Below are 12,466 nucleotides of genomic sequence, written 5' to 3'. Positions count from 1 at the left end.
GGGTATTTTATTTTATATATATGTATGTATATATATTTTATATTTTGTTTATCAGGAAGTTAAATGAAGTTCGAAAGAGATTGAATGAACTAAGAGAATTAGTTCATTATTATGAACAAACATCAGATATGATGACAGATGCTGTAAATGAAAACACAAAAGATGAAGAAACTGAAGAGTCGGAGTATGATTCTGAACATGAAAACTCTGAGCCTGTTACTAACCTTCGGTAACAATTTTGTTTTTCTAACATGTTCCTTCTACTTGGATATTTCTAATATGCAACAAAAAACCCTCAAAAGAGTGCTATTTGCTTTTTATTTAAGCTTTTCTCCTGTAAGTCTGCTTAAGTCTACTGTTTTGGCCAGTATAATCTTACTTGCCCTGTAAAGATAAACAAATAGAGAAGCATGGAGTACAGTAGTTTAGTAAATTTGCTGTTTGTTAGATCAAATGCAGGTAAACCATAAGAAGTATCTTACTTAACATTTTCCTACCTCTTTATTTTTAGGTATAATTTTGATTTTCCGGATGTTTTCTTTTTAAATTTCCTAATAGAAGTTTATGAAATGCAAGAGCCAGTTATTCACAGTATGAGTTTAAATGGAATAATAGCCAGTGATGATCTTAGTTTGGAATTATTTTATCAGCAGTTCTAAAACTTGGAATATTTATTTATTTATTTATTTATTTATTTATTTATTTATTTATTTATTTATTTATTTCTATAACATCAGGCTGTTTTCTTTCTTTTAGAAATCCACAAGTAGCTGCCACTTGGAATGAAGTAAATAGTAATTCTAATGCACAGTGTGTTTCTAATAATAGAGAGGGGAGATCAGGCAATTCTAATTGTGAAATTAACAACAGATCTGCTACCAACATAAGGGCTCTAAACATGCCTCCTTCTTTAGGTATGATTGACTACTGATGATAACTTTGACATACTGTTTTTTCTAAGTGTATTTTATTTCATTAGTACTGTTCTTAAGTTAAATTACTGATTTTAATTATACATGCTTCCAACAGATTGTCACTATAATAGAGAAGGAGAACAGGGGATTCATGTTGCACAAGGTGAAGATGATGAGGAAGAGGAGGAAGAAGCAGAAGATGAGGGAGTCAGTGGGGCTTCATTAACTAGTCATAGGAGCAGTCTGGTTGATGAGGCTCCAGAAGATGCTGAATTTGAACAGAAGATCAATAGACTTATGGCTGCAAAACAGAAACTTAGACAGTTACAAGATCTTGTTGCTATGGTACAGGTAAATACTGCTTGACTGAAAGAACTGTGTGTCAGAACAATAATTCTTGAAATAATTCTTGAGTCAGTTACTTTCTTTTAGTGTTGGAGTTGATATCATTCAGTTGTTCAGGCACCCTCTCATGGCCTTCTATAACTTACGGCAGTTTTGTATTTTTTCTTGAACTTTAATTTTTCTATTTATTATGTGGAAAGGTCTCATGCAGCCTCTCTATTCTTGTGTCTCAACTCAGTTTCTTTGCAGTTTCTTATCCATACTAGTAATGAATTAGGTTTTTAGATAAATAAGAAGACCAGATAATACCCATTTACAAACTTAAAATTGGCTAACCAGTGTTATAATTAAGAGTCACTACTAACTCTTTAAGGTTTTATTAAAATGATGTTTCCAAAGGTTAAAGTTTCAGTTGAGGTCTTCAGAGAAAGCATGAGTAAATATAAAATTATGTAGAATTAAATGTTTTTTAAGAAAATGTAGTAGTTCACTCCCCAGAAACCACCCCCCCCCAGCACCTTAATAAGTACATTAATTTAAACAGTAGATGTGGACCTACTGTTAGGAAGGTAAAAACTTTAGTTGTTTTTCCAGTAGTTAGGACAGATGTGAGATATTCTCATTAGTTTTTGTATTATGAGCTATTGGCACTGGTTTGGCAAAATGAAGACTAAAGTGAGAGAATAGGAAATTTTAAGCAAGTGACAGTAGACATTGATTATTTGAAATTGTTAATGTAAAAATTACATTTTACGAAAAATTACCTAATATCAAGAGTTCCCAGATCCGATAGTGTGTTTTTGATCTTTTTCATATTCTTTACACAGCTTTTCTTTGATAGCTCTGTATCTGGTCAAAATAAGAAAAGGCAACTTAGTATTTGTCATTATTGGGTAATTGGCAATTCAGATTATAAATGTACCTTTTTGTTGTTGTCTTAGTACTTCTTTTCCTGCCATTGGTAGAGGATGAACTTCAGTGCTCTCAAAAAATCATGTACTTATTAATCTACTCCTTTTTATGTTACATAAATTTTACAGAATAGTGGTACTTAAGGTATGCATTGGACAATGTCTTTAGATACCAAGATTATTTTAATTTAATGATTTTTTTTTTTTTTTAGGATGATGATGCAACAGATCAAGGCGTTATCTCTGCCAATACTTCAAATTTGGATGATTTCTACCCAGCAGAAGAAGGCAACAAACAGAATGCAAATAACACTAGAGGAAATACCAATAAAACACAGAAAGATGCTGGAATAAATGAAAAGGCAAGGTATGTTAAGCTCATGGTCTTCATTTAATAAAAACTGAGTGCTTTTTATATACACTCGAATGGGTACTGTATTAGATCATGCTTAATGTTATAAGATTTATTGGAGTCTGCAAATATGATAATGTTAATTTAATTATAGAGAGAAATTTTATGAGGCTAAACTACAGCAGCAACAGAGAGAGCTCAAACATTTGCAGGAAGAAAGAAGGAAGCTGATTGGGATTCAAGAGAAAATTCAAGCATTGCAAAAGGCATGTCCTGACCTACAGGTAATTAGGAACTTTTTTTTCCCATTTGTTTGAAAAAAAGATATTTAAAACCTAATGTCATTTAAAGTACTCTTTTTCTAGTACTGACGTGATAACGTTTGTATCAGTGTTATGATTAATGAAATGGATGAACTTATGAAAGAGGTTAGGGATCTACATTTACACTGTGAAAGATAGCATATAGGAATTGACTTTGTTACTTTGATCTTTTCACTTGGACTAGGCAGCTTTAGATTCAGAACATAAGTATTAATAACTATTCTATTAAAACATTCTGGTTTGAGCTTTGCCTTTAAGGGAGTAGCGTTTCCATCTTGTATTGGCCTAAAATTATATAAGAAGGCCCTTAAACCATCATGAATTATCTAAGGAAATCAATTAAAATATTTTATCTGTAGTTTGCATGTTAAATAGTACTGTATGTATGGATCTTTGAACTAGAACAGAGAATGAGCAAACTTTGACCATGTCACGTAATCAGGAGTGGGAATAAGGTTGATACAGGAAGGGAACACCAGTTCTTTTCGAGATTTTTCTTAAAATGTTTTGGTTACCTTTATTCTTCAGTCAGGTTTTGTTTTCAGTGAAAGGGAAACACATCAAATTATGTTTCTCCTAACCTCTTCTACCTTATCTAATCCTTTTTCCCTTCTCCATAGTCTAAATAATATCCAGAGGGATGCATATCAGAGTTGGGTTGAGTATTTGAAATTTTCCATGGTAACATTTTATCCTTCTTGTCTCTGTTGTTCCTGAGGGTTGGCTGCTTGTCTTCAGCTTTATCCTGTGTTTTCATCTTTGTTTTCTTATGTCAGGTTTTCTTTGGATCAAGATGTCAATTGAGGTCTGGTCATGACAAGTTAAATACAGTATTAGAGCCCCAGTGAAATGGTGAAATAACTGCTTTTATGAAATTAACACAGTTGCTTTAATTCCTCATAATAGTTTTTACTAATCCTTTTTTAGCTGTCAGCCACTAGTGCGGGTAATTGTCCCACAAAAAAATATATCCCAGCTGTTACTTCAACCCCAGCTGTTAATGGAAATGAAACCAGTACAAGCAAATCTGGTTTTGAGCCTGAAGATCCTTCAGTAGTAGATAATGAGGTATTGTATATTGTACTGTTGTTCCTGAGTCTTACATCATGTCTTAAAGAAGGAAAACTGAGTATCTGTGGAACATGTTTTTAAATGCAGCCTGTTTTGTCTTTTAGTGTTTTTTTTCCCTCCCAAAGTCATTAAGTTGGGATCTTTTCAAAATAGTCTTGTTCTTTATTAGCAAATATTTGGCAGAATTGTGTTTAAGGGGTAGTTACAATGAACACTAATCATTTCTGTTAGAAAGACCTATTCTTTTCCTTTTTGTTTGTGTGTGATTTGTAGAAAACATAACTTTCTCTAAATAGTTGACGCAGTGTATTTGGCTACTACTTGTTTTTATTAAGAATTTATTGCCTCGTTTTTTCTCATCACAAAAATATTATTTTAACTGTGGATATCTTAGTGTAAAAAGGATAGAGGGAGAACAGAACTCTTTGTCTTATATTCTTTAAGGCTAAAACAAATCCAAGTATATTATACTAACTTGACTGACTTAAAATAACAGCTGTGGTCAGAGATGCGAAGACATGAGATGTTAAGGGAAGAGCTAAGACAGAGAAGAAAGCAGCTTGAAGCTCTGATGGCTGAACATCAGAGGAGGCAAGGTCTAGCTGAAACTACATCTCCAGTGGCTATTTCATTGAGAAGTGATGGATCTGAGAACCTGTGTACGCCTCAGCAGAGTAGAACGGAAAAGTAAGTGATGTTTCAGTCTTTTTCTTAACATTACCTACCTAAGGCATGTAGGATGGGCAGCTTCATTTCCCCTCTCAGCACACATCTGCTGTTTCCTGGAGGCTAGTGTTTGAGCATCACCTTAGTGGTTCAATTTAACTAAATCCAGCTGTTTCCTGTTCTAACTTCTCATAGCATCACCTCTTTTTTTTTTTTTTTTTTTTTTAATAACTAAGGCACTTGATCAAATGGTGATACAGATTTTCTTGAGTATATAAGCCGTATTTTCTTAGTTATGTTTTAAGCTTAAAAAAGCGAAATGTTTGTTACTTTATAGTACTTACCTATCAGGCCAGAAATGAGCACGTTTTTTCTTAAAAATCTCCTGTCTGTAAATTTCCCAATGACTAGTTAGGAAATGTTTTATTACATGAAACATTTAGATTTTAGGGTTTACATTTGAAATCTCCATATTTAGAATATTTCTTAAAAATTGGCCATCTGTAAGATTGGTTAGTTATCTATATAGGAGTATTCAGAGTCAACATTTTCTATTTATTTATTTTTAAATTTATTTATTTTTAAATTTATTTTATTATTATACATACATATATATTTTTTGAGAGTGAGCAGGGGCTGGGTAGAGAGACAGGGAGAGAGAGAATTCCAAGAAGGCTCTGCACAGAGTGGAGCCCCACACGGAGCTCAAACTCAGGAACCACAAGATCACGACTGGAGCTGAAACCAAGAGTCAGATGCTTAACTGACTGAGCCACCCAGGTGCCCCTCAGAGCTAGCATTTTGAAATTCAAGTTTGTTGGGACCTAACCTTTTGATATCCTCAGATGGCATTTCTGGAACATTGCATCAAACCTTATTCTCTTCCTCTTAGAAGAACTTTTCCTATTTTGAAGTCCCAAACTGTACTTTATTTATCATATTATACCTACAGTGTTTTTTTTTTCTGTTCTGAGTGAGTAACACACATCTAAACTTCAGAAAAGTTAGATAGTTTTGATCAGCATCTAGGTTTGGGAACCACGGCTCTAGAATTGTGCTTTCTAGGGCGCTTGAGTGGCTCAGTTGGTTAAGCATCTGATTCTTGATCTCCACTCAGGTCATAATCTCATGGTTCATGAGTTCGAGCTCCGTGTGGGGCTCTGTGCTGACAATGCAGAGCCTGCTTGGAATTCTGCCTCTCACCCTCTCTCTCTGACCCTCCCCTGTGTGCGTTTCCCTCTCTCTCTCTCTCTCTATCTCTAACTAAATAAGTAAACTTAAATTAAAAAGTACATATAGAGTTGTGCTTTCCAGTATGGCAGCTGCTGCATTGCCTATACCTATTAAAATTAAAAAAAAATTAGGGGCGCCTGGGTGGCTTAGTCGGTTAAGCGGCCAACTTCGGCTCAGGTCATGATTTCGCGGTCTGTGATTTCGAGCCCTGCGTTAGGCTCTGTGCTGACAGCTTGGAGCCTGGAGCTGCTTCGGATTCTCTGTCTCCCTCTCTCTCTAGCCCTCCCCTGTTTGTGCTCTCTCTGTCTTTCAAAAATGAATAAATGTTTAAAAATTTTTTTTTTTAATTAAAAAAAAAAATAGCTCAATTTCTCAGTCACACCGGCCACATTTTAAATGCTCATTAGCCATGTGTACCTAGTGTTTACTGTATTGGATCCATGTACATAGATCATTACTACTCTTGCCTAAAGTTCTTTTCGACAGCTCTGATCTAGAAAACTGTCACTCAAGGACAAGTTAAAAATTGAAGGGCGTTTAGGAAGAATGTTCAGGGGGTTATGATTACTATTTTAATTTATTTGAAGGATTGTTTTGTGGAAGGCAGAGTAAACATATTCTGTATAACAGCAGTGGAAAGAGTACCATTCATTTTATTACTATGATTAAGTGAAATTGTATAGATCAGTACATCTATGCTTATGTGTAAGTATACATATGTATGTGTACACATATGGTACAATGTGTGGCACATAGTAGATGGTAACGTATTTAGCTAATCTCTAGAATGATCTCTTACTTTTTGTCTCTTAATCTCTAGAACAATGGCAACTTGGGGAGGTTCTACTCAGTGTGCACTAGATGAAGAAGGAGATGAAGATGGTTACCTTTCTGAAGGAATTGTTCGGACAGATGAAGAGGAGGAAGAAGAAGAGCAAGATGCCAGTTCCAATGATAACTTTTCAATGTATCCTCCTAACAGTGTGAATCAAAACTCTTACAGTGTAAAAGAAACTAAGAATAGGTTAGTTTCACCGTTTTAACTTTTGGCTTAATTCCTGATGTTTCACATCTTTGTGACACTAAGTGCTTCTATGATTCTCTGAACCAGCGTGGTGTTCTTACAATTCAATTCATTTCTGACACTAACTACTTAGAATTAGGGCAGATGCCACAAGTCAAGGGCTCAGTCCCACAAGATTTCCCTCATTTCAGATGCCAGTTGTAATCCCAAGTCTCCACGTGCTCACACTTCTGTCTGACTTTGCTAAAAATTTGGGCGTTCCCACAAGCCCTATTTAGGTTTCCTAATTTGCTGGAACAACTCATGAACTCAGAAAAGCACATTTACTTGCCTGTTATAAACGGTGCAAGTCAGGAAAAGCCAAATGAAAGAGGGCAAGGAATGGGTGGGGCATGGGGTCAGAACTTCCATGTCCTCTGGGTGCGCCACCTTCCCCGCACTTCAAAGCAGCTCTTCTAAGCAGCTGTTAAGGGTTTTTTGTGGCAGTTTCATCACATAGGCACAATTGATTAAATCATTGGCCATTGCTGATTAAACTCAATCTTTAGCCCCTCCTGTCTCTCAAAGTTGAAGATGGGGCTGAAAGTTCCAACCCTGTAAACACCTAGTTGATTTTGAGGTTTGACACTTCTGTGTAAAACCTAAGTAAAAAAAGAGTGGAAAAAACTTACAAATGATAATTGCACAAGGCTAGAAATCTGGCATTCCCTTTCTCCCTCCCTCAACCTCCCCCTCATTTTCTATACTTTTTGAGTCCTTTGAACTTAAACTTTGGTCTTAAGAAAATACTGCTCTGTGAACCACAGTATCAGGAGTTTTTTGCCAGATTTTAAAAACCAAGTAATTACATACGATGACCTGATGCTTTAAATCTGTGTTAGGTGGAAGAACAGTCGCCCTTTTTCAGCAGATGGAAATTATCGTCCTTTAGCCAAGACAAGACAGCAGAATATCAGCATGCAGCGCCAAGAAAACCTTCGTTGGGTGTCGGAACTCTCTTATGTGGAGGAGAAAGAACAATGGCAAGAACAAATCAATCAGCTAAAGAAACAACTGGATTTCAGTGTCAATATTTGTCAGACTTTGATGCAAGACCAGCAGGTAAAGTTTTACTACAAAAGTAAATTTTTTATACCTTGCTTCTAAACCGTTGCCCATTTTTTCTCAAGTCATCAGTAACTGTTAGGACATTTTTTCTTTCCACAGACGTTATCTTGTCTGCTACAAACTCTTCTCACGGGTCCCTACAGTGTCATGCCCAGCAATGTTGCGTCTCCTCAAGTACACCTTATAATGCACCAGTTGAACCAGTGCTATACTCAGCTGACGTGGCAACAGAATAACGTGCAAAGGTAATCTGTGATTAGAAGCAGTAGATCTGTATGGAAAATGCTAAAACTGAGCAGGGGTTTTCTAGTTATCTTCTGGGAGAAAAGGGCAGGAGCAAAATTGGATACTCCTACATTTTCAATTCCTGAGGATTTTATAAACAGTGACTTGCCCAATGTTCCCTTTTAATACCATAGACTTTTGGTTTTAAAAATTTGTAGGATTCAACTTTATGCTTCTATTAGGTGAGTTATATGCTATGTAAATTATACCTCTGTGGAGCTTCCAGCATCAAAAATCTGTCAATTTCTTAGAGTTCTGCTTACTGTCTGATCGAAGTGACAAGTGCACTTCTTGTTCCAAAGGCCAAGTTACTGAAGTAAGCCTGCAGGACAAGCAGATGTTTGCTGTCACTCTCAAAACAGGCCATTTCTATTGCATGTTTTGAATCACTTTTTACATGTATTTTCTTTAAACCTACTTTAAACAGAAGATAATATAACTGACTTAGAAGTTAACTGACTTCTTAAATATTTACAGGTTGAAACAAATGCTAAATGAACTTATGCGCCAACAAACTCAGCACCCAGAAAAACCTGGAAGCCAGGAAAGAAGCAGTGGTGCATCTCACACCTCTTCTCCCAGTTTATTTTGTCCTTTCAGCTTTCCCTCACAGCCTGTAAATCTGTTTAACCTACCTGGGTTTACTAATTTTTCATCGTTTGCACCGGGTAAGTGACTGAAAACTTGAAAATAAATGCAAAGTGCTCGGGAATACTGTTTGTGTCTTGCATGGATTTTTATCTGTCCCTTCTGATGTTGCAAAGAAAGTTACAGACTCGTCTGTGTTGATTCTTTATGGTGAAAAACTTAAAATGGTTGCTAATGAAATTAAGCAAACTGCATATGAAGATTGCTTAGTCTTACACCTTTGAATTATTCAGCAGCCATTTATCAAGGAGAAAGGGAATGATCCTCTCCCATGACTGCAACACACCAGGCACTGCATAGAGCATGAGGGGAGTAAAGATGACTAAAGCAGCGTTCTTCTAGAGGAGCTGCATGTCTTAGTAGGGAGATTCACAACCAGACAGAAGCTTAGCTTAGGCTTAGATTTAACTTATTTAGCTTAGGCTTTTATTCAGACCTTTTTTCTGCACCCGTTACGTTTCAGATGCCAAATAAGTGACTGGGATTCAGAAGGGTAGAACTAATGTTTAAAGAAATTTAGAGTCTAGTGAGGAAGCTCAGGGTGTCAGGTGCTCAGCACAATGCCGTGGGTGCTGTAGCAGTGATGCAAGTGAGGTGAGGGGTCTGCTCTTTGTTGGGGCAAAAAATTGTCAGCAGGTTTCTTTTTTTTTTTTTTTTTTTTTTTCTTCCAGAAAGCATGTTATTTAAAGAATGAACACAATTTATTTCCAGGGAGATGAGAAAGGAAAGGGCTTTCTAATCAGTGTGACACGTAGAGTTACAAAGCAATGAAACAGTAGATCATGTGGGGAATTTAGAAATGATTAAGTTTGGCTAGTGTTGAGGGCCATCACAGGGGAAGAGTAATTGATGTGGCTGGAGAGCAGCAAAGGCCTTCTGTACTGTGCAAAGAAGCTTAGACTTTCCATGGCCAACCCGAAGGGCCATTGAAGGATTTTGAGCAGGGGGTTAGCATGAGATTTCTATTTTAGGAATATTATACTAGTGATAGTGTTGCAGAGTTTTGAGAGAGGAGCTAAGAATATTGCTGGTGAAGAGAAAATTGAATGCTGCTGCAGTAATATTAGAGAAAGAATGATGGCTTGGTCCAAGGCATTGGCAGGAGGGGTACAGGACTAGGAGCAATTCAGAAGAATTCTAGAGGTAGAATACATTAGGTGATCAGTTAGATGTAGTGTGTCATGAAGGAAATGGAGTTGAAGGTGTTTGCCAGGGAATATAGGAGGAGAAAAGGGTTTGGAGAGCTGGATGGCTCTGTGAATATAAATAAAAAGAGCAGTGCATTTTCTTAGCAAGATTATAAAAGCAGTGGCATTAACAAATTTAACAAGCACTTTAGTTCTTGGGTATAAATATTGGCAACAAACGTTTTTTTGAGTAGATTTTTAAGTAACATAATATAAATAATTGCACATGTAATTCCTTTGCAGAAATATACTTCATACCAGTGTCAGCTCTGGGCGAAGACTATTCATTCTTCACAAAGTAATTTTGTGAAGACTTTTCTCACCCCTTTCTCTCCCCGAGTTGTTAGTAGCCACCTCAAATACATCTGATATGGCACTGTATGGTAAAGGGTTAGTTTTGGTCTGTTTTCCCAGTTAAATTAGAGTGGAAAGAATAAAAGCTTTGGAGTTGTGCAGACCTGAGATCTGAACTGCTCTTGCATTTACTAGCTGTTTAATCTCTGAGCCGATTTTCTCCCTGGTAAAATTAATACGATACCTGTGTCATGGCATTGTTTTGAGCATTAAACAAAGTGACGGGTAAATGCCTACAGTAGAGTCCAGTATCCGGTCATTTGATAAATAAAGGTCAGGTACTGTTACATCTAACTTTTAACTCTGAAGGGTGAGGATCATTATCCATTTTTGTATCACCAATGTGGAAAACCTAGTGGACTGAGCTATGTAAACAGTGATTGAACAAATGAATGTTAATGTATTTAATAGTTTTTTGTTTTGGTGGATTTCAGTGGCACATTTAATTAAAACTGTCTTTTAATTTTATATTTAGGTCTTCAGGCACTTTGTTGTTGTCTTATCCATTGCTTTTATTTATTAGGTATGAATTTCAGCCCTTTATTTCCTTCTAATTTTGGAGATTTTTCTCAGAATATTTCGACACCCACTGAACAACAGCAACCATTAGCCCAGAATTCTTCAGGGAAAACAGAATATATGGCTTTTCCAAAACCTTTTGAAAGCAATTCTTCTATTGGAGCAGAAAAACAAAGGTACTTAATTGTGAACATAATCCATTATATTCTTAAATGTCACTTTTGTGATTACATCTAATTATACATAATTTGAAAACATAATTAGGCAGGCTGCTTCTATTGTTCGGCTTGATAGCGTTGGGAATGTGAAACTGATAATCTGATCAGGTACCTCTCGGGCATACACCTACTGCTAACCCTGGTATCACAGTTTTGATCAGAGTGTCTCGTGCAGTTCATTTTGGAAGGAGAAGATGTGACCCATACAGTGTCTTTTGCCCAGGTTTGCTCTCTGTCTTTAAGTTCACTTTAGGGCTAGAAACTAATATTAACTTCTAGACGATAGTTGTAAAGTGATGGCTCCTTGATTCATAGCTCCTGATTAGAATAAATTCTTAAGGCCTATCTAAATGTGATGTGGAGTGTACTATTAGATCAGTGAAATATGGTATCAGTCAGAGTCAGGATATCTTTTTCTGTTTCTCAGTGTTATACATATACTTTTTTCTCACTGTTAATATTTTTTAATAGAATAGTCTTCCCAAATAAAACTTTTGACTCAAATAGTATAAAAGACTACTTGGTTTGAGTCCGGTTAATCATTTAATATTTTTATAGCTTTTTTTCATGTGTGTGTGAATCTGGAAAACGGTTTTGATAGCCAGCTGGTAAAAATAGCCTTTTTATTGTTACTCTTATTTATTTCAGAAAAAACTTTTTAGAAGGATGAAAACTTAGACGTCAGTTCATTGTAGTGTTTCTTCTGTAAGAAGTATCTCTTTGATTTTGTCTTTCCTAGCCCTTTACAAATACAGAATTCACATTACTTTTTAGTTATGGATTGGGCATGTCTTGGGCTCTTAAATAAACATTTTGACACTTTAATTATTAAATCATAGATTTTCTTACGTGATGACACAAAAACTCTTAGAATTCAACTGTTTATTAGACTCTGGGAATCCTATGGTTGACCTTCCTGACTTTTTCTTAGCTCTGCTAACCATTTTTTCCCATTAAACGCCTTATTGCTCTTTAAAATACTCCCTCGTCAGAGCCTAACAGTGTTTAGGGCATAGTTGCCATTCAGAAATGATGGTTGAATGAATTTCCATCATAAGCAATAAACACTTATTCAAAGCTTTAGTGAATAGCTTTACTATTGGAAGGTCTTTACTTCATTGCTATCCATATTTTGTACATAATTGATAGTAAAAAAGGATGGGTCTGGATATCTAGTATTACTTGAGATATTTGACCTACTTCAGATTAGACCTCCCCAAAATCTCAACTATTATTAGGTAGGTTCCCTGAATTAAATGGCTGGAGATAACAAGAGGTCACATGAAACATTGTAGTCCTGAGCTGGGGT

The 12,466-nt window shown here is 35.9% G+C and overlaps 1 protein-coding gene across 24 annotated transcripts in view; it reads left to right on the top strand.

Moving 5' to 3' along the window:
- Positions 1-12,466, top strand: part of PCM1 (pericentriolar material 1) — an 84,586-nt gene that overhangs the window by 32,528 nt on the left and 39,592 nt on the right. For 23 of the 24 annotated variants that reach the window (XR_015249636.1, XR_015249634.1, XR_015249635.1 and 20 more), the window contains 12 exons: positions 56-229; positions 757-914; positions 1,030-1,265; positions 2,383-2,537; positions 2,677-2,806; positions 3,773-3,913; positions 4,413-4,603; positions 6,636-6,839; positions 7,721-7,940; positions 8,046-8,191; positions 8,709-8,899; positions 10,944-11,115. Coding sequence is in view for 5 of the 24 variants with exons in the window: in XM_086702843.1 (XP_086558969.1) it covers positions 56-229; positions 757-914; positions 1,030-1,265; positions 2,383-2,537; positions 2,677-2,806; positions 3,773-3,913; positions 4,413-4,603; positions 6,636-6,839; positions 7,721-7,940; positions 8,046-8,191; positions 8,709-8,899; positions 10,944-11,115 (2,118 nt within the window). In the remaining 19 variants the exon portion in view is untranslated. The remainder of the gene's footprint in view (positions 1-55; positions 230-756; positions 915-1,029; positions 1,266-2,382; positions 2,538-2,676; positions 2,807-3,772; positions 3,914-4,412; positions 4,604-6,635; positions 6,840-7,720; positions 7,941-8,045; positions 8,192-8,708; positions 8,900-10,943; positions 11,116-12,466) is intronic. The other variant, XR_015249639.1, reaches the window with a different exon arrangement.

This window comes from Puma concolor, chromosome B1 (genome assembly GCF_028749965.1).
Source record: "Puma concolor isolate L17-30 chromosome B1, mPumCon1.1.hap2, whole genome shotgun sequence".
Lineage (NCBI taxonomy): Eukaryota > Metazoa > Chordata > Mammalia > Carnivora > Felidae > Puma > Puma concolor.
Note: the sequence above shows the minus strand (reverse complement) of the source record. Positions and strands in the feature narration are given on the sequence as shown.